This window comes from Heliangelus exortis, chromosome 1, assembly GCF_036169615.1.
Source record: "Heliangelus exortis chromosome 1, bHelExo1.hap1, whole genome shotgun sequence".
NCBI lineage: Eukaryota > Metazoa > Chordata > Aves > Apodiformes > Trochilidae > Heliangelus > Heliangelus exortis.
In genome coordinates, this window is record NC_092422.1 from 17,398,046 (window position 1) to 17,420,906 (window position 22,861).

Consider the following 22,861-nt stretch of genomic DNA (forward strand, 5'->3'; position numbering starts at 1 on the left):
CTGACTACTCTCTCAGTAAAGAAATTCTTACTAATATCTAGTCTAAACCTCCCCTGGTGCAACGTCAGGCCATTTCCTCTAGACTTATTCCTTACTCACTTTAGAGAAGAAGCCAGCACCCACCTCCGTACAACCTCCTTTCAGGCAATTGTAGAGAGCAATAGCCTCCTCTTGGCCTCCTCAAACTACACGGTTCCAGTTCCCTCAGCCTCTCCTCATAGGACTTCTTCTCTGGATCCTTCACCAGCTTTCCCTTCTCTGAACTCACTCCAGCAACTCAGGGTTGACCTCAAATATATGATTGCATCTACTGTTGTTTACCCTTGCTAAGAGGGATTTGAATCAGGAAGAATGTACAACTGCCAGGGAAAAAGTGAAAGTAAGTTTCTTTGTCTTCTGCAGAGCTTTTTCAAGTATATGGAGAGCTGTGGGACCAAAACTGGTACAAATTTTTTTTTTTTTTTTTTTTGTGTCCAGCATATCATGAATATTTTACTGAAGCTATCATATTGTGTGAGTTTGGAGCTAATTGATAGTTGGAAACCCTGCAACATTCTGCAACAAAAGCAGGATGAGGAGTTCTGTAAAGAACATTCATGAAGTATTGGTACTAATGGAGAATCCACTGTTCACGGAGAACTCTTTTTTCCTGGAAGAAATGTACATCACAAATAAATATGAACTCAACCTAGCTGTGGAAGCTGATTGAAATTAGAAGTTCAGAGTGTTGGTATGCTGTGCCTTCTGAGAAGTTTGATGTACTGCTTGCCTTACAAGGCCCTTAAAGCCTTGTATGCTGCTGCAGTTTTGTTGTCTGCTGAAATGGTTGAGTTTAACTTAAGCATCAAAAGTATATTTTTTACAACTTCTTTTTAACTTCATCTCAGTGATGTAATCTTACTAGGTGAATGCTCCAGGATAATAAGTAGGTTTCTGAGATATGACAGTTCAGAGGAAACTTAGCTTTCCTTCCATACTTGTAGCATGCCTTGTGTGATGGTGGTAAATATGGTTGGCAACACATGCTTACTTGTTCTATGAGTTACCTGTTCAATTTAGATGCTAGTATTAAAATTCTTCATTTTGGACCAGGTTTTATAAGTTTGTCAGGTAGTGTTTTGTACTTCTAAGAGAAATTTTAGGTAGAAGGGAGCGGTGTGAGACTTTTGGAATGAAGTTCTGTGGTACGTCCACATCAGTTAACTCTTTAACTTACTTTATTTCATAGTTTTCCAGCTGCACAAATGACTTCGGCTCCTGTTTGTTGCTCACATTGTGTCCATTCATATAGATGTGCTTCATTTCGGCAACTGAATCTACTGCCTTTTGTGGCAGAGAAGCTATTATGTGACTGTTCCATCTGATCTTTGTGTCCAGCTCTGGGCCCCTCAGTTTAGAAAGGATATCGAGGTCCTGGAGCAGGTCCAAAGGAGGGCAGCTAGGCTGGTAAAGGGACTCGAGCACAGGCCCTGTGAGGAGAGGCTGAGGGAGCTGGGGCCTGGAGAAGAGGAGGCTCAGAGGAGACCTCATCACTCTCTACAACTCCCTGAAAGGAGGGGGTAGCCAGGGGGGGGGTTGGTCTCTTTTCCCAGGCAACTCTCAGCAAGACAAGAGGGCACGGTCTTAAGTTGTGCCAGGGGAGGTTTAGGTTGGACATTAGAAAGAATTTCTTTACTGAGAGGGTGATCAAGCATTGGAATGGGCTGCCCCGGGAAGTGGTGGATTCTCCATCCCTGGAGATACTTAAAAAGAGACTGGATGTGGCACTCAGTGCCATGGTCTGGTAACTGCAGTGGTAGTGGATCAAGTGTTGGACTTGATGATCTCTGAGGTCGCTTCCAACCCAGCCAATTCTATGATTCTATGATTCTGTGTTCTGAGGTGTTTCTTTGGTTTGCATCTTTGCTGCTGTGTGGATCTCCATCCCTTACCCCCACTGAGATGGCTAAGGAGCATTCATTGCTGCTCTGGTTGAAGTGGCTAAATGTGAGCCAGTGGTGTGCCCAGATGGCCAAGAAGGCCAGCAGCATCCTGGCCTGTATCCAGAAGTAGTGTGGCTAGCAGGAGAAGGGAAGGGATTGTCACTCTGTACTTGGCACTGGTGAGGCCCCACCTGGATTGGGTGTTCAGTTTTGGGTCCCTCACTACCAGAAAGGATGTTGAAGGGCTACAGTGTGTCCAGAGAAGGTCAACAAAGCTGATGAAGGGTCTGGAGCACAGGTCTTATGAGGAGTGGCTGAGGGAACTGGGGTTGTTTAGTCTGGAGAAAAGGGCTCAGAAGAGACCTTATCACTCTCCAAGAAGGTTGGAGTGATGTAGGTGTTAATCTCTTCCCAGTGGCAAGCAGCAGAACAAGAGGAAATGGCCTCAAGTTGTGCCAGGGAAGTTTTAGATTGGGTATTGGTAAAAATTTATTAGCTGAAAGAGTTGTGAAGCACTGGAGCAGGCTGCTCAGGGAAAGGGTTGTGTCATCATCCATGAAGTATTTAGAAGACATGAAAATGTGCTTGAGGACATGGTTTAGTGGTGTTAGGCTAACAGTTGGACCTGAGGTTGGAAAAGATCCTTCCAATCATAAATAATTCTGTCATTTCAATTCCAGTTACTTATATGTAAATTGTTTTGGCAATTTCAGGTGCTTGTTCTCTGTGAGCTTCTAGGAATTACCAATTTTAAGACAAAATATTTTGTTTGTAAACTCTGCCACTAGAATTCAATGTGATTCACACACACGTGTAAAATTGGATTATGTGAGAACATCAACAGTTGCACTACATGAGATCACATGAGATAAAGGACTGTCCTTAATAGACAGGTTGTATCCAAACTGTTCACTGTGGGATTCTCATGTCATCACTTGAAATATCTTGTAGATTGGGTTTTTCAGTGACCAAAAGTGTTTTTTTACTGCAGTTTGCTATCTGAGCAAAGTTATTTCGATTAATGTTTACAGTTCTGGTGACAATTCAGATTTTACTAGTCCAACATAGTTAAAATTAACTGAGTTTATGCACTTTGGTGACCAGGGGAGAGTCTTCAGTGACAAGATTGTTCTGTTTGGAGGGTATTTGCACTTTGTAAATATATCTTAGTGCTTAAGTACTCCATCTTTCTCTCTGTTTCCCAAGCTTTTTTGAGCTACATAATAATTCCCTTCTCTGCCCCTTCCACCTTCAGCCACTGGAGAGTAATCTGATGGGGATGGCAGGAATTCATCACTAAGGCGGGGGAACAGAACCAAGTGTCCAGTGCTCCAAACAGATGAGCTGCAGTAATGGTTTGAAGAGTCATTGGGTGTTACCAGTGCTCTTCCCAACCATGCTGCCTAACACAAGAGTATTGTGGCATTTTGTTGTTTACTTTAAGTTCTGTGATTAGACTACTTAATCATGTATTGTTGTTATGTAGAAATAATAATTTTTGAGCTCTAATATACTTAACACTGTTACTACTTCAATGTTACTGCTTTACCTAAACAAAATTAATTTTGTATTTGGTACTTAACCGTATAAGATTCATAAATTCCTTTACTCATACAAGACTGTCAGAATGCTTCAGTTTGTGTCACTGTTACTTTTTAGAAGCCATAATACCTAGATTTGTGTGCCCTGTCTATCAAGGCACAGTTCCTACACATTAGTTTCAATACTTACAGATACATGCTAAGCAGGATGTCATCCTAGTACCCCCCCTCCCCTTGAAAGTTAAACTTCAGTGAAAACCTCAGTTCTAAACATGAGTTCTTTTTAGAGTTCCTTTTATTTTTGTCCCTGTAAGACCTCTACAGTTTGGCAGTTACCCCTAGTGCTATGTCAGGTTTCTCTGTAAGTTATTTTGTTAATCTCGTTCATAAACTCAGCTGTCATCTCAGTATGCATGACCTTGAAGTATCTCTCTCTTTTGGATTTGTGAACATGCTGCCTTCTATACCAGCTACATCTCAGTGTGTACCTCTGATTTCTCTTTGTGGATGTCTAGCCTTTAGCTCAGACTGCTGTCACAAAGGCAATCCATCCTTCCCCAGAGGAAACTCCTTGCTGTCTGTTGCTTGTGGACAGCATAGTCATGAGAACATTGGTTTAAGCCCATAATCTAGCAATTCTGGACACAGCACATACTGCTCTTCTAAAAGACTGCATAATTCTTCCATTTCTGAGCTGTCTCTTAATTGTTAATAGACAATTTTTTAGTTGTGTTAATAAATCACATGACTAAATCTCATACCTTTACTTTGATCTTGGTAGCCTGTAACATTTTTTTCTTGCAGTTGCAGTAAAAAGGTACTACTTTGTTGATACAGCTTCAGAATCCCGAGCAAGAGTAATTTTGCCTGGTCTTTTTGCATGTTAGGTTTTATAGTTGTAAAAGTAACAGGTTATGTGCATGCAAGTTAAAGTTGGGGTTTGGCTATGAAGGGTATTCTCTTTTTGTTGTTAATGAGATTTTAAGTGCCGTTTATTCTTCTGTGATGCTCCTCATTCTTGGAGAAATTCTCTGTGTGCAGCCTTTAGTGAAGTTGCAGCCTGGTACAACAAAAAGAAGCTAACTTTAGGAAACATTGCCCTCTAAAGCCTAAATGAAACCACCACCTTTCCTGTCACCCTGGAACTCAACACACCATCCTTAGAACAATAACAAATTCTAACTGTTGTTTACAGTGGTGCTGTTTCCTTGTATTCTCTTTTTTGTCTCTCTCCATCTGTTATCCCTTATGTTTAGTTTATTTGGTCTTTGAAGTGTCTTATTCTGTGTTTGTACAGTGGCTAGCACAATGTAGCCCCTGACTTTGGCTACTAGCAGCCTGTGATAAGGTTTGCAATATATGGGTGTGGCATCATTGTCTGTTATCTTTTATCTTCTTTATTATTTTTTACATTTTGTGTCTGTGTAAAGAGGAAGAAGACCTAGTGTGCTGTTACACCTGAAATTATTTCATCATTTTGCTTGAGCAAGAATCTATGATTAGTACACCAGCCTCTATACATTTAAGAATTAACCATACATCTTTTAAATTAATAGCTACTATTTCTGTATGCATGAGTTTTGGGGAGTTCAGCTTTTCCTTGTGATGGTTGTGTTATTTTTGACAAATCTTCATTTAGAAGGTGAGGTTTTGTTCCAGTAGAAGGTTCTTTATTAAAGTAGTCAAATAGTATCTAGAAAGGTGAGGTTAAGAAGTTCTCTGTAATACATGTAATAAAAAATAATTGCAAAGTATAAGCCCCAGAAAATGGAGAGCACCACAAAGGTTGATTGTTTTTTATCAGATACAGATCTTGAAAGTATCTTGGAATTGTTGCCCTTGTCTCTGTTTTTGGCCATCATTATGTATACTTCTATCCAAAGAATTAGCAAACAGTAATATTGAGTTTATCTGAGTACAGCAGTTATGATCGGAACTAAGTCCACCATTTTTTAGTAATTAAGAAGAATTGGAGAGTTCAGAGGAAACCTCAAAAAATGGCTTAAGGAGTGTAAAAATTGCTTTCTATTAACAGACTCTGTTCCCCAAGACATAATAGATTAGGGTGTGACTTACCTTGGTCTAGAAGAGGCGATGTGTCCATTAACAGATTAGCTAGTGGGGTGCTTCTGTCTCCTCCCCAGTGTTAAAGATTTAATTTCTTTCTGTAGTGCCTAAGCAATACAAATTCAGACAGAGAGCAATGTGTAGCCTTTCAGGGGGTAGGATAATCAAGAGCTGGGTTAACTAAGAGCTGGAATAACTTCCCAGGTCATCACTTTCTGCTTTGTAGGCAAAAGGTTAAAAGGGATTTGAAAGCTCCACACTAGCAAAGTTAAATAGATTTTCTTTTCTTTTATTTAATTTTTTTTAAGGCTTGGAGTACACTTCATGTTCTGTAGGCCTTTATTGAAGATATGGACTCAGAAAAGTACTGGCTTAGAACAAGTGCTGTAACAGTGTAGTTTTCATGGAGATAAGTTCTAGTAGGCATATTATGCCTGATTGCATTTGTGCTGTTTAAACCACCCTTACTTAAGGTTGTCATTGTCCTCTTTGTACCAGCACTGACCTTTTCCATTTCTTTTTTTGGGAATCAGTTTAGTTCCATGAATCATCACAATGACTTCTTCTTTTTGGGGGGGAGCTGTGTATGTGTTGGAGGTTTGCTCTGTTTTGACCCGTAACAATTAGGGAGAAAGAGTTGCCCTGGAGAAAGTGGGAGCATGGAGTGGGAATTCAAAACCACAGTGGTTGTGACCTAGGCTGGATGTGGTTTGTTGTGAAACTGCAGCCTTAGCAAATACAATACACATTTGCTGTCTAAAAATAAAGCTACCTTTTACTTTTTAAAATAAGTTTGATAAACTGCAGTCTTGCTTGCATCCAGCCCACAAGTGCAGCTTCAAAAACCTATCATCCTTGTCTTGTTGACCATGTCCATTCTTTCCTTGGATCCCATTTTTCCATCAACATCCCTCAGCATAGATCTTGAAACTATTTTCTCTTTATTTTTTCTTTCCCCTCCTTTTTAAATCACCTTTTTGTACATGATACTAAGATTTTCTTTCCTTTGTTCTTCTGTAGCTTTATTGGCTGTTTGGTTGGTCACAGACTGCATAGTTTTCCCTCTAATATCCAGCATAGTGTTAATGTACTCCCTTAAATTCAGTTTTTCTTGTTCTGAATAACTAGATATATTGAATGCTAATCACTGCAGGTGAATTGTGTTGAAGAAGTTTGTCCATACTGGGCCAAAAATACTAGGTTATTTGCTGATACTTCTTCAGGATGAAAAACATGGTTGAGACTACTGGCTGACGCTGTCGTTAAGGACAAGGAAAAGGGCTGATCTACAAGTTCATGTTCATTTATGAGCTATTGCATGAGGGTTTTTTGTTTTTTGTTTTCCTCAGCACGTGCAAAAGTAAAAAGAAAGGCTTTTAAATTACTAAATAAAAAAGATTTGTGCGATCTGTCACTGAGTAAATGTCTGTGCCATTTAGGCATGATGGTTACCAGCTATCCATGCAGTTGCTTTCTTCGTGCTGCATGCTAGTTTAAAATAAAAAAAAAAACAAAACAAAACCCCGAAGCAGCAGCATTAATGAAGAATAACATTAAAAGTCCTTGTTGGCCATTAGTGAAGCATTTTCTTTTCTAAAATGTATGAGAATAGTACTGGCTGTGACTCTTATAATGAAGACAACTGATATACTCGAGTAAGTCCAGTGGAGGGCCACCAGGATGCTTAGGGTACTGGAGCACCTAAGAAAGGAAAAGCAGAGAGGGATGGGTGTGTTCAGTCTAAAGAAAAGGCCAGAAGGATATTTTACTGTTGTCTGCAACTAATTAATGGGGAGCTATAAGAAGATGAAGCCAGGCTCTTCTCAGAGATGCATGGTGATAGAATGGCAGGTAATGAACAGAAGTAGCAAAAAAGGAAATTCTGAATAGCTAAGATAAACATTGGATGAGGGGTGTCCAAAAGTAGCTGAGAAATCTGTATCCTTGTAGATATTCAAAACTTTATTCGATATGACCTTAACAATCTGACTTAACTTTGAAAATGGATCTCATTTCTTATTCGTTACTGCTCTAAGATGGGATGGGTTTGATAAGGTGATATCTAGGGTTCTCTTCTAACATCAGCTGCTTTATGAAATTTAGTGTTTTAAACTAAGGTAGGATACTATTTAATGACCAGGAAGATGCTCTCCGTTGATATGCAGTGCAGTACTGTAAGTTAATGGCAACACTCCCCCACCTCTCCTCCTGCAATAACACAAAAAACAAAGTTAACTTCTTCACAGAATCAGCATTGCTGCAGTGAATAAGTTAGTCTGTTTCTGAACATGCAGTTTTGCAGAATGTAGTTGATCTACTGGATCTCATCCTCTTTCGTGGGAGATTTCCTCTTTCCTTTCTCTGGTTGTTTTTTCACATTTTATTGGTTTATATATGTTTTGCTGTACCTCAGGTTGCTTGTAACTTTTCAAATTTGAAAGATGGCATGCTACTTGAGTATATTACTCACAGATTGGTACTGATCTTGATAAAGTCATATCGAAAGTATAGCCAATGCAACTATACCTCTCATGAAATAGGATATTGGCTTTGTTATAGAGCCTTTTCTCACTAATACCTACTCTAAATTTGTAGCAATTGTTGCATTATGTCAGTTATCAGAGTACTTCCAACTTGTTTCCTAGAGCTTGTAATAATTAAATGGTATTTTAAAAGGATTGTGCATTTTATGTATTGCTATCTCAAGGTTCTTGAATGCTAGCAAAAACTAAGGACTTAATAGTTTTGAATTCTCAGTCTTCATTGGTCCCTGTGGAGCAAGAGTAAAATGTGTTTTTCAGATGTGTGCTGTGATCCACTGACATTTATCAGTGGTCTATATGCCATTGCCCACTCCCAACATCTAAATAATTCTACTGTTCTCAGGTCTGTTTCTGATCTAGCCATTCAGTATGTATTTTTCCTCCTTAAAAAGAGTTAGTTTTTAAAATGTAGAATTTAAAATGTAAAAATTAAAATGTCAAATGACAATTTGGCCTCTTACGTGCTTTATCAAGGCCACTTTCCACTATTTATTTATACTTTTCAGAGTTTTACTTACCCTTTTCCTATTTTTGTATCTTTATCACAGTGTTACTGTACTCCTCCCTTTCCACTTAGGTCATCTTTCAAGTCTGTTGCTGTGGTCTAGGGTTACCTGCTTTCCTGGAAATAGATATGCATTTAGATATAAGTAATAGATAAACATTTAGATACAACTTCTTCTGTGGGTCCTTGGTTCCTTGTATTGTTTCACCTTACTTCTTCCAGTTATAATACAGGATATCCTTAAGCAGCTTGAGTAGTAGGGAGGGAAAATTTGCTGTCTACTACATTGTGCATAATGGCTTTTAAGGCTGGAAGTGGTGCTGGGTTCCTGCTCATCAGCACCTTTTAATGAATAAACAGCCATGAAATTCATTGAAAGTGGTTTTATAAGGGGAGGGATACAGGTCAGTATGGCTGTCCTAAAGCTTGTACCTAGTTAATCAGCTCTTTGATTTTGTTTTGCAATGAGTTGGTATGCCAAGTGGTAATTATTTCCCCTGTTAGTAGACTTGAAAATAATTGGTGCTTGGTGTGGATATCCTTGCATTCAAAATTGGCCCTGAATAGAATCAAGTTTGAGATTGACCTTGAATATTGATACGTTTCATACATACAGGGGAGCAATTCTTAGCACTGGTTGAGGAGAAGGGCACAAGCAAGATGCTATGTTAAGTAAAGATATTAAAATTTTGCTGGAAATATCAGTTGGAAACCAGATGTCAGCATGCACATGTAGTACTGGTGGCTGCAGAGCATTTGAGGTGCTCAGGAGATAATGATTAAGTTTGCATGTTTTCAGCAAGCTATAGTTTGTGTTAATAGTTTGTCCTTTGAATAAAACCAAAACTTACTAACCTGAATGGCTTAAAAATATTTCTTTCTCTTTTCTTGCTTTTTTACAGTTCTTAGTTGCTGCTTGCTGGATTACAGGTCTTCATATGTATATGCTTTTCTCTTAAATATCCTGAAATCTGTGTGACAGACTAATTTTGGGTGTTACATAATGACTTGCAGTGAGCTAATTTCTTGAATCCATACAACTGCTCTGAAAATCTGGGGAAAGGCTGAAATTTGAAGCTGATCCAAAGATACTGGAAAAAAAAATTCTGGAGTAGTGTTTCTGGGCTGAAGTAATGAGATCCCAGGCTTTTGTAATGATAGTTCTCAGACAATGGATAGATTAGATTTGTGGACCTAAGCTTAGTAACCTGTTGCTGAAAGCTCTTACCTGTGTTCTAAAAACCAGCAAAATAAATACACTGAATTAGTATTAAATTTTATTCAGACTCTTGGCTAATATAATTAACTTGTATAATATTTTTAAAAAGACTCTTGTTTTACCTTGCTGTTGTGAATACTCACACTTGAGTGTAGCCCAAAGTATGCAAGTATTTTTGTTGAATTCACTGATGTGGTTTGTGTGTGAAGCTGGCTGAATAGTTGTTACTGTGGTCCTAATGTCGTATGTTAGGTTTGCTTCAAGTCATACAAGTTTTGGGTAACCTACTAATTGTGACCAGTGGATATCCACATTTTAATACTCAGTCTCAGTGGTTGCTTCATTTTTAGTTAGCACATGTATTTTGGAGTGCTTTACTCAGTACTTGGCAGTGTTGTGGAGTAGTGCCTGTGGCTATCAGCTTGTCACTATTATACTGTCTGCTGAAATGATGTCTACAGTGAAGTTAAGAATAACAGCACCAACCTTGTCATGTTCAGGCACAGCTTTTAGTGTTGTTGCACAGAGATTTTTTTCTTTGTGGGGGGAGAACTGATCTGCCTGGAAAGGACTCCAGCAGGAAAGTCTTGTCAGCTGGTTTAACTTTTTTTTATGGTTATTTGCACAATTGCGGAAACAGCTGTGCCACATTATAGAATAACAAAATGAGTCTGTGGACCAGATAACTATGTGGACCTTCAGAAAGGTTAGAACTTTTGTTAAAAGTCAGAGATGTGGAAGTTGGCAGTAAATCAGAGGCACCATGTATCTCAGCATAAGATGCTAGGGTTGGTGACTAGATGCCCCTGAGGAAGATTATAAGGAGGGAAAGAACACAAAACAAAAGCCACCCAACAAAAAATGCTGAATCATAGAATAATAGAATAATTGAATGGAAGGGACCTCAAGGATCATCTGGTCCAGCCCTTCTAATATTATTGTTTATATGATATGTCTCGGCACCCTGTCACTTCCCAAAGTGGGGCAACCCACCACTTCCCCTGGGAGACCATTCCAGTGTCTTGACTGTTGTCATTTGTTTATAGTAAGAGTGGTTAACAAAAATTGTTTTACTGTGTGCTTGCCTGTAATAAGAGTTTTTTGTCTGGTGATCCGGAAGGGCCCTATGGCACCTTTTTTGCTGCCATGGAGTACTGCTCACATAGGTAGGTGTCTGTCCATACACAGCATTTATTATTCACTGCCAAAATGTTCATACCGCAAGAAAGCCATGATATGTAGGCTGCATCTGGTTGTGTAGGGAATGAACCTTCCCAAGTTGCAGCAAGATGTTACAGCATAGTGTTTAAGCCAGAGTAAGGGCTTCTTGATAGCTGTGTGTAGTGTCTGCAATAGGCTGATTATTTGATCATTAGACTTAAAAAATTGAAGTGATAAACAGTTACTTTTGGTAATAAGGAAGGATAAAAACTGTTGGAAGTAACTAAGACAAATTATGTGATGGTCAAGAAGAGGCAGGAGATGATCATTAAGACCATGGAGCCTTACAGGACCTTGAGGTTAGTTCAGATCTGTCTCTTGCCTGATAATTTTTCCTAATGTTGACACCCTCCCTCAACTGAAGTCAGTCAGCCTGACAGCCACAGGCCGGAATTCACATTTTGGGTAAGTGAGTAAGGGACTCCTTGGAGTAGGTGACGTTTCTTCTGCATGTAAGAATATTACTGTTCCTCTATTTGGTTAGATTAATTGCTTTACTAGGTTAGCAGACAGTTGGGTAACTTGTTTGCTAACAGTGATGTCTAGGTATAGAAGCTTGTCAGTTATAGCATGATTTTTCTGCAGGTGTATCTGGTTTTCAGGTGGTTGGCTTTGAATTTTTGTAGAGTTGCCTTTGGAACTGTGTTTCAGTTGTCAGTGCATTTATTTTCATGTTTGCTCAATCACTATTTGAACTGGTTGCATTTCTTGCCTCTGTAGCCTTCTCCAGTGGGGACTGACAATTAAGAAGACAGTATTTTCCTGCACAATAAATTATTAAACCTACTTAATTATCTCATTGGGTGCCTTTTTGTGTGTGTGTTGTAAGACACTGGGCATAGCTTTGTCTCCTGTGTATTTTTTTTTCTTGCAGATTTTTCATCTGCTGTGAGTTGTTTTGCTTTTCCAGTGAGAAGACTTTTCTGTTCATGCAACTCATCAGTTTTTCCCTTTCTCTGGAGAGGGGGTGACCTAAACCTCTTGTGATAAAAAAAGTAGTTCACTAGTGTCTTGCTTATGTATTGACAAATGTGTTTTGTATTGTTCTTGATTCTTCTTTTGTATTATTTTTCCTTTTTGGGTTGATGATGAGTAGACTTGATTTGAAAGAGTGACAGAGTCGCAACTTGGATATTAGACTCAACTTTAGAGGAATAGCTCTGTATGTAGTTAACCTTTTATACCTGTTCATTACCTTGCATTTATCTCCAGTGATTTTGCCTACCATACTTTCTAAGCATTCAGCACTGTGGTATCCTTCTGTAGTTCTTCACAGTTGATTTCTGTTTCCAGCTCCTGTGAATAATTTTGTTGGAATGGGAGACTATTGCTTTGGTAGCTGTTGTCTCATGATAGATTTTCATATGTTGACCTATACAATTTTGTTTTGCAACACCCCTGGTAAATTCTCTTTATTCTGATAAAACAACATATTATATTATTCTCTTTAAATAATTAAAAATCCCTCAGACAACCCTTTCTCAGCTCCTTATGATAGATAATTTCCTTAAGTGGAATTTGTCTTGAGTGAGAGATGTGTTTGAAGGCCTTATGGAAGTCTTAAGTCTTGGGGCTGGTCAACAAGTGGTCAGCCCTTCAAAAGGTTTCTAGTAGTCTCATGGCATTACCTTTTCATCGCAGAATCAATGTGCATTCTTTCCCCATATATTTTTTCTTTATATTTATTCTTCTGTAGTTTCTGTCAGCCTGCATAGTGATGAAGATAGGACTTCAGTCTGTAATTATGTGGGTAATTCTTACTGTCTTCTGCTTAAGTAAATTGCTTTAAGATACTGAAATGCAACATTTGACTGTCTTTAGAAATCTTAAGTGAATGCCATGATTTGTTCTAAAATCCTCTTCTATTAGCACTTTGATACGACGTTTTTCCTCTGACCTGACCTCTAGAACGAGAGCTGAGATGTGGTCTTCCCTGATCTTTTCCTTACTCAGCATCAGTGCAAAGAATTCATTCTGTGTTTTCTACTGCAGTTCAGGCTTCTTGGGTACTCTTTTTAGGAAAATTTTACTGTGTGTAAAATTGGCAAGAATGAGGATTTTAGACAATCCTTTGCTCTGACATAGCTCAGCAGCCTGTCTGGAACTGTGCATTAAAAAAAAAAAAAAAAAAAGGCAAATGGAGATGAAGTTTTCCCCTACCAATTTTCAGCATCTCAGAAACATCCTGATGGTAGTCTTCATGGTTTTCTATGGTCTTTGTAGATTGGTTGTAGATTAGTTAGGTTTTAAATGGTCTTAATGCGCTCAAGAAACTTTTTGCTCTTCTAGCTGCTCTTTCCCATTTTATTTTAACTGAAATTTTCACGGTTATGTTCTCCTTTTTGAAGCCAAATGTTGATGTAATGAATTTTTATATATAATTTTTTAATGCCCTTGGGCATTTAAATAAGCTCTTCTGGAGTGCTATCTGGATAATTACATCGTGAGCTATGTTGTGTGGCTCAGAATTAGATCAGGAGTTATTTTTTTTCCTGTTAGTCTTAAAACTGATTGCAGTTGGCTGTGTTGTAAGAATTTGTCTCCATTGTTCAGTGGTGTTTTTTGGTTGGTTGGTTTGGGTTGGGTTTTTTTGTTGTTGGAAGTATACCATTAATATGCTATTTCTTCTAGTTTGGATATGGAATTTAAATGTGGAGGTAAATAATTCTTCACAATACGTGCTTTCCTAGCAGAAAGTAGTATCCTTCACTGGGGCAAATTAATCATCCCTCTCTTGCTCCTATGTTTGTACCTCAGTTCTGTCTGAATTTTGTTGCTCTATTCACTTTAGAAGATGGCTCAGGTATGTGCTATCTGAAAAGCAGTTTTTCAAGTTCTGCTTTTTTTATTTTTGGGCTTAAAGCCTTTTTATGGAAGCAACTACACATACTGGTCCTACTTTGGATTTCTGTTTTAAGTGCCTGTTTTGGCTGGATCTCAGTAATTTTTCTGTCTTTGCTCCAATTGTACATTACCACGAATATCCTCTTCTGTTACTTCAATTCCAGGTGTTGCTAATGGGACTTAGTAAAGACTTTTAAATTCCTGTTTCTATCTTTCTAAAGTGAAGTTGATACTTTTTTTTGGGTAGACACACTCCCTGCCCCAATTTCTACAATTCATCAGAGATTTAAAACTATGTTGTCATTCAGCTATGGAGTTAAGATTTGGCCTACAAAGTGTTCACTAACCTGACTGTCTTGAAAGCTGTTGTATTTGCCATCCTTCCATGGAAGTGCCTTAATTTTGCCTTTTATTTCTTGTAGCAATTAAGCCATGAATGGAAGCTATGGAATTGTAATTTATTTTGTCATGAAGACTTTTATGGAAATGAGTGATGTAGCCTAATTTGAAGGCACACAAAGGCGGGTTCTGGAAAGGCTGTTGCATGCTGATAGTGTTTCTTTTTCCATCCACCTGTAGTTTTGGTGCCTGTAGTTTTGCACTACCACAAAGCTTTGAGCTCTGCAGCACTATTGAACATATATTTTCTACAGACTAGGTCTCCTCAGTTTGGGTTTTCTTAGGTTTCTTCCAAGTCTCAATAATTCCTCCTGTGATCAGTCTCATCAGTCTTACAGGTTTCTAGCAATGAAACAAATGTTTCTATTGTAAAGTATCTTTTGTTAACAGTTGTGAGGTTTATCCTAGTACCCTTGTTTTCATTCTGCTTATCATTCCTTTTAGAAAAATTAAGAAATACTGAGTTTGACGTTTCCTGTGTAGTTTTTCTCCTTGTTACTAGCATTTGTAGAAGGCAAGCTACCTCATTTTGAAAAGTTTTTTTGGGGAGGAAAAATTCTCTGATTCATTGAGTAATTTTGTTGCTGAGTCTTGCAGAGGAGCTGATAACTTGTGAGGAATTATATGCAGATTTTACTTAAAACAGTAGACTAACATTTAAGCATGTAAACTTTTCTTATTTTTGTGTCATACCAATATAGGTCATTAGAAACTTTTTAAAGAGCCTTTGCCTTTAGGCAAAAAGATGTGTTTTGAGTCTTTTGCTATGTATTTTGTCCATGTAATACAGCTCAAGTCCATTGTTCTAGTAAGGACCTGTAAAAATAGTAATAGCAAAGGTTTGAGTATAGTCTTGGCATTGTCTCATTTCTTCTTTGCTTCCATCTGTTCAGGTATATTTAAAACTTTATTAAAAGCTTTATGTGCTTATGATACTTTTGTCCTTGTCGAGAAAGAAAATACATGGAATAAACCTGAAGACTAAGAATCAGGGAACTGAGTGACTTCTTTTCAGCAAAAGCTGAAATGTAGGGAAATCTAACTGAATTATTCAGCCCTAGAGGGACAAATAAGATAGGTAGAAGAGAATATAGGATTAAATTAATCTTCAGTGTAACTGATTTCCAGGGAGGTACAGGCCAACTGCATTGATAATAATACATTTTTTCTTTTGTAAAAAAAAACCTCTTAAATTCCAATTGAATGTTACCTCTATTGCAAGTCAAATGCTATTACATAATGGCATTTGGCTGTAAGGGTAACACATAAAGGAATTAAAAGGTGGTTGCCTCTCTTCTAGGATTAATGGGGTTCACAGCTTTGCTGTTTGGTGTTTCTCCCCTCAGCCCTCAACCTGCTGCCTCTCAGTTAATGGACAAGAGAACTTTAATAACGTTGGAAATGCATAAAAGAATATTTGAGCTTTATTCCTCTGGGCCTCTTCACTGTCTGGGGATTTGATGGGCTGTCCTTAGACAGGAGAAAACTGCACAAGTTGATACTCTGTATTCTAAAAATGCTGCTAAGCCTGGAAAACCTAATGACTATTATAAAACCTGAAGAATAAATATAGGCTTGAGCTTTGAATGTTTTCAGTCTCTTGTGAATGATGATATGTTAATATAATCTACAGATGTGTGAACCTGAGCTAAGTATCACTGCAGTGCATATATACAATTTGAAAAGGTTTCTGTTGCATTGTAAGCCTGATTTATAATTTATATTCTGTGATTTGTCTTTTGCTGTATTTTAATTGTACCATAGTATATTATGGTACAGGCATCAAGTTGGTTGACACTAAAATCCAAAGAAATGTAACTGTTAATATTTTTTCTCTATAACTCAGTTTACTTGAAGCATTATTTTAAAAAATATTCTACAGATACTTTTTAATTCTAGAGTTTGATTATTTAATTGCATTTATGACTATCTGTCTCTTCAGAAGGATTCTGGAAATGTGATGTGACACAGTTGAAAATACAGAATAAACAGTACTTGTCACCACTTTACTCGTGTAAAGTCTACTTGTGTAGACTGATGTTCTCTCTCTAATGTTGCAGGATGATAGTGGTTAAAGTCAGGTTTGAACATAAGTGGTAGATTTAGAAGGAAGTCAGTTTTAATGAACATAGTTGGTAGAATCACAGAATGTTAGGGGTTGGAAGGGACTTTGAAAGATGAAGTCCAACACCCCTGCTAGAGCAGGGTCACCTAGTGTAGGTTACACAGGAGAGTGTCCAGGCAGGTTTTTGGTGAAGAAGAGATGAAGATACTGTTTTGACTATCTAATGTTTGTTTTAACCCTGTTTCAGAACACACTGCTTTTGCAGAAGGCAGCAGATTGATCAAGAAGAGCAGGTTAACCTCAGGAACGAAAATAAAAAGGTCTTGGAGCAACGTATTAAGGTAAACAGATTGCAGTGGATTTCTGGATGGGTAAGTATTGGTGAGTTGGGTGCTTCTACATCCCCTATTTACCTTGGTTTATAAAGGATTTATAAAAAAGCTTAGTGATGTCACACAGTAGTGTATACACGAAGACATGACCAACTTATGATGTAATTGTGTCTAAATTTTTCTTGTATATATCAAGACCAATTTAATTTACAGGTTATTAGTACAGCTGTTTTTAGACAGATCTTTAGTACTTAATCACTGATTATATACCAGTTTGAAATTACAGGTACAGAAATTACATATTCAGGTTACCTTTTATAATTTGTTTAACTCATGGGAGAATTGACAAATATAAACAGCAGACACTTCAAATTGAAGGGTTACTAAAGGCAAACAAGCTCCCAGACAAAGTAGCTGTTTGGGGAGGGTCCTGAAGAAGCTTCAATTGCTTTTAAAAAGAAAGAAAGAAAGAAGATAAAAAAAATTCCTGAAAGCTGCAATGGAACATGAGGTCCTAAGTCCTTACCTCAAATGAACCATCTCTGGTAGTGGCTGGAAGTGAGAGGTTGTTGTGTACCTTCCACTGCTCACCAGTGTATCTGTTCTCATTGTATACAGCAGTTCTTACTTCTGTGTTCCAGTTATTTTGGGGCCACCTAAAGAGCTTTGGCAGTGTAGAATTGGGGGAAAATCAGTCAAATGTAAAAGCTAACACGCAAAATGTTGACTTTTTTTTTTAATTGTTGTTGTTAGGCACTTGAATATGCACTTCAGCCTTTTATTGTATACATTTATTGATATTGAAACTCTTAACATTTCCAGTAGATATGAAATTTAATAGGAATTTAAATTTTCTTTCTGCATATCTAAAATCTGATTTTGCTTTGCAGATTAGCAAAATCAGTATTACAGAATCACTGTATGCATGCGTGGGTGGGAAAGGGACTGAGAAATCAGGATCATGTAATTAATGCCATAAAAATTTCTGTTTCCTGCGTGTATGTATGCATTGCTGAACATAATGATGTGTAGCTATTGTGTGGGAAAGGTTGCTAATTGCAGTGTTTTTTTGCATTAGAAAGTAAATAAATGTTAAGGCATTCAAAAAGAGATCATAGCGAAGCTTTTTTTTTTTTTACATGATCTTAGGAAGAAAACCAAGTAAAAGCTGAAACTTAATTCTGTAGTTCTTTTTAAGAACTGTTATTGGAAAGTTCTATCTTACTCTGAAGTTGGGTGTGTTTTTTCTTGCTTTGTTTTTCTTTAAACAGCAGATCTGGAATGGACACGAGTCCTCTGGGAGGATTAGAACTGTCTGAACACACCTCTGGTGTATTAGTGGATACAACCATGGCAGCAGGTCTTGCAAATGTAGGAAATACATTTGGAGGTCCGCCAGGTTCTTTAGTTTCTAGACCTAGTAAGTTCCAGAACTCATCTATAGAAGATGATGATGATGTAGTTTTTGTTGAACCTGTACAACCTCCACACAATTCTGCGTCACTGATAGCAGATCAAAGGAACGCTGCATTTACATCATCAAAAAATGAAGAACTTCAGGGAAATGATTGCAAAATGCTTCCTTCTCCAAAAGACTTAAACTCTCAGAAGAGGAGTATAAGTGAAACTATTATTATTGATGATGAAGACGACATTGAAACTAATCAAGGACAAGAGAAGAATGCTTCCAGTTTTAATGAACGAAGACTTCCAGAGTGTAAAAATAGAATCAACGATATGGAATTCTCATCTTCCGGTTTTTCGAGAAGTAAGGTAAATTCAGGAATAGGTAATAGTGGTATAACCACAGAACCAGACTCTGAAATTCAGATTGCTAATGTTACTACATTAGAAACAGGTCCTATGAGCTCTGTGAGTGATGGTCATTTAGAAAATGCTGAAGGGCGTGACATGAACTTAATAATTACACATGTTACATCACTGCAGAATGCCAACATGGGAGATGTATCTAACGGACTGCAGTCAAGTAATTTCGGTGTTAATATGCAAACATACACCCCATCTTTGACTTCACAGACCAAGACTGGTGTAGGACCTTTCAATCCTGGTAGAATGAATGTGGCTGGAGATGTATTTCAAAATGGAGAATCTGCGACTCATCATAATCCTGGTAAGGTGCAATTCTTTACGTTTTCTTCAAAGCTGAAAATAACTACTAGGATGCTTGATTAAAATATTTTTTGCATTGCTGCTTCTTGGGTTTTTAGCTTAATCCATATAGTTCTCTTCACCCCTATCACAGCCTTTGTCTTTGTTTAGCAGGTAAATTTATCCCAGTTTAATAGTTAGTGATGCATTTAGATGTTTCATGATCCGAGAAAGCAAGACTTTATGACTTAAGCATACCCCTTTAATTGACACAAAGAAAGGTTAGTGTATCTGTGCAAATTTTGTACCTTTTTGGCTAGTTCTGTGACTATTATAATGCATCCAAGTTATTTAAGTAATATTTTACTGATCTATTTTCTTGTTATCTGAATATAATTTGACTTGCAAAAAACCTGAATTTTAAAGTATTTTTAAGTTACAAGTAGCTAGCTTTCATATTTTGTTGCATACTGAACAATCCTTGGTACTTCCAATGCTTAACAAAACAAGGTCCAAATTATTTGTGGACTTGCATATTTCTGCACTAAGTTATATGCACTTTGTAATTGCTCTTTAGTATCCTGTGGTAATATTTATATAATTGAGTATGAGTTGGTTGGGATTGTGCTGTATTTCTGTGTACCTAGCAGTATATTGTCTACTGATTTGGCAAGTAAACAGATATTGCTAAAAGCCAAATGGAGAAGCCATGAATGGTCTTCTGCTATTACTAGTGTGCAGAATTTAAGATACCTAAATACAAGCTATCTAAAACATTCCAAGTATAACACATGCTCGTACTCTGCTGCCCTGTTACATTAGAAGTGTAGGGAAAAAGCCAGATCACTTTTCTTACATTTTTTTGATTTCAAACTACTATAGGATAATTTTGGAAGGCAAATTAAAAACATTTAGAATTCAGGAGCAATAGACCCTGTTATGTACAATTTCTTAACTTGCTCATGTGGATAATTTTTTTACCTGTTTTTCAACAAAAATTTAAATAACACAGCCAACAAAGTTGAAACGACAGCGTTTTTATAATCTGGATGTCTTGCTTTATATCTATTAAAACCAGCATTCCCACTATTGCTAGTTGAGTCCTTAGACATGGAGTATGATTGTGTTGTCACAGGTGGTTAAGTAGATGGGCATGAGAAGTTAAGAGCATTTGTTACTTTAAAGTGGTGCCTTTGTTTGTCTTGAGGAAAGCATGTCTCCAAAAAATCAGAATGTGCTTTCTTAAATACTGGACTTTTATTTTTCGTGTCATTAACAGCGAGTCACCAAAATTTTGTTGGTGTAATATCTGATAGTCTGGGACCATAGCAGTGTGGAAATAGAATTATGTTCCGAAAGGAAAGACTCATTCAGAAGAGAGTTAAAAATAAGTTAACAGGAGAATCAGACTTATTTCAAAGTGTACATATGCAGGGGTTTTTATGGCTGTGGTTTTTGTATTTGAAAAATAAAAAGCAGTAGGTTTAAAGGACCCAGTAAGGGCAGCCACAGGTAAAAGGAAAGGAGTAAATATGAAATGAGAGGTATTTTAAAAATGGCAAAGAGCATGAGAGATGAAACAGGAGGTAGAAGGCAGGAAGACAGCTATAGTGGAAATGGCTTTAACACAAGAAAAGCCTGAAACATGGTAGCTGCAGATAACTGAGACATTGTTTTTGTGCTTGCAAAGATGTAAAAGAGGTTTTTCGAGGGAAGTTTCAATTTGTTTCTTTTTCCTTGGAAGTTGCCTTTTTTCTGCTAGAAACACCTTAGTACAAGTTAACCCTGCCTGTTGGAAATCTTGATAATATGACCGGAAGTATTTGATCTTAAATATTTTTAATACAGTTTATGCAATTCCAGTCTAAGCTTGCTAAAGATGAATTAATCTCTTCTGCATCAGCGATGTTCCATCTGTTTTGATTTCCAAATTTCTAGAATATTTCCAGTGGACTTGGAGACCCTTCCTTAGTTAATTTAAGCATATAGATTATGAAAATACTTATTTAGGTAATCTGAAAATCATGAACTGGAAAACACTGCTTATAGTTCAGAAACAGGATGTAAGAAGTTGCAAAGCAAACTTGGTTTTCACATGCCGCCCCTTCTTTAGGGGTTTGCTAGTTAGAGTTTGAACATCAGAGCTTTGCCTGAAGACTTCATACATCAATTTACAGAGCAGCTGGTTTGTTACCTACAGACATTCTAGCATTGCCTCTGTACTCAGTGCTGGTGAGGCCACACCTCGAGTCCTGTGTCCAGTTCTGGGCCCCTCAGTTCAGGAAGGATATCGAGGTCCTGGAGCAGGTCCAAAGGAGGGCAACCAGGCTGGTGAAGGGACTCGAGCACAGATCCCGTGAGGAGAGGCTGAGGGAGCTGGGGCTGTTCAGCCTGGAGAAGAGGAGGCTCAGAGGAGACCTCATCACTCTCTACAACTCCCTGAAAGGAGGGTGTAGCCAGGTGGGGGTTGGTCTCTTTTCCCAGGCAACCCTCAGCAAGACAAGAGGGCACGGTCTCAAGTTGTGCCGAGGGAGGTTTAGGTTGGACATTAGAAAGAATTTCTTTACTGAGAGGGTGATCAAGCATTGGAATGGGCTGCCCCGGGAAGTGGTGGATTCTCCCTCCCTGGAGATATTTAAAAAGAGAGTGGATGTGGCACTCAGTGCCATGGGCTGGTAACTGCAGCAGTAGTGGATCAAGGGTTGGACTTGATGATCTCTGAGGTCCCTTCCAACCCAGCCAATTCTATGATTCTATGCATCTTCTCCAGGACATGTTACTCCTGTTTGCTTCCCTTGTAGAGCATTTGAAGCATTGAAGCTGCAAACATGTACAGTTTCTGATACTACTTTTTAAAAAATTTTTTTCTCTAGGACAAAAAAGTTAGGACATGTGACATGTTAGAAAAACAGAGGGAAATTGCTGATACTGAGGGTCTGGCAAATACATGGTATGTATTTGTTTCAGAAACAGTGTGGCCAGCAGGACTCGGCAAGTGATGGTCCCTTTGCATGCGGCACTGGTGAGGCTGCACCTTGAATCCTGTGTTCAGTGTTGGGCCCCTCACTATAAGAAGGACATTAAAGTGCTGGAATGTGTCCAAAGAAGGGCAACAAAGCTGATGAAGGATCTAGAGCACAAGTCTTGCATGGAGTGGCTGAAGGAACTAGGATTTGTGTAATCTAGAAGAAAGGAGGCTTAGGGGAAACCTTCTCGCTCTTCACAGCTGCCTGAAAGGAAGCTGTAGTGGGTCTCTTTTCCCATGTGAAAAGTGATAGGATGAGAGGAAATGGCCTCATGTTGTGCCAGGGGAGGTTTAGATTTGATAATAGGAAAAGTTTCTTCACCAAAAGATTTACAAAGCATTGAAACAGATTGTCCAGGGAAGTGCTCGAGTCATCTTCTCTGGAGGTATTTAAAAGGTGTTTGGATGTGGTGCTTAGTGACAATTTAGTGGTGGACTTAGCAGTGTTAAGTTCATGGTTGGAATTGATGGTCTTTAGGTCATATCTAACCTAAATGATTCTATGATGCTGTATATGGTTTAGAAAATTACTTTTGGTCAGTGTTAGTCTGTTGCCCTCAGCTAAATGCCTCCACTGTAGGAAGCAGTAAGTGCTTAATGAAGAAACATCTGTCCAACACAGTGATACAGAACCTGATGCCTCTGGTAAGCATTGGAGTACATTTGACAGAATGGTTTGGGTTTAAAGGCACCTTTAAAGAATATTTAGTCCAACATCACCCTTTGGTCAGGGACATCTTTCGCTAAATCAGGTTGCTCAAAGCCCTGACCTTGAACATTTCCCAGGGGCATCTATAGCTTCTCTGGGCATCCTGTTCCAGTGTCTCGCCACCTTTGTTATAAAAAAAAAATTACTCATAAATCTACCCTCTTTCAATTTAAAGCCATTGCCCTTTTCCCTGTCACTACAGATCTTGGTAAAAAGTATCTCTCCATCTATGTTAAGTTTCTTTATATACCAAAAGGCTTCTTTAAGTTTTTGCTAGAGCTTTATTTTCTCCAGGCTGAACAACCCCGACTTTCTTTGCCTTTCTTTGTCTGTCTTGTACTGGGGACAGTACGGAGTTGG

General features: G+C 38.1%; 1 protein-coding gene across 19 annotated transcripts in view; it reads left to right on the forward strand.

Annotated features, from left to right (window-relative positions):
* ZMYM2 (zinc finger MYM-type containing 2) overlaps positions 1–22,861 on the forward strand; it is a 90,998-nt gene that overhangs the window by 3,765 nt on the left and 64,372 nt on the right. For 8 of the 19 annotated variants that reach the window (XR_011724262.1, XM_071735558.1, XM_071735610.1 and 5 more), the window contains 2 exons: positions 16,574–16,697; positions 17,930–18,789. Coding sequence is in view for 18 of the 19 variants with exons in the window: in XM_071735558.1 (XP_071591659.1) it covers positions 17,940–18,789 (850 nt within the window). In the remaining variant the exon portion in view is untranslated. Of the gene's footprint in view, positions 1–16,573; positions 16,698–17,929; positions 18,790–22,861 lie in introns of those variants that run through there. The other 11 variants (XM_071735636.1, XM_071735702.1, XM_071735681.1 and 8 more) reach the window with 6 other exon arrangements.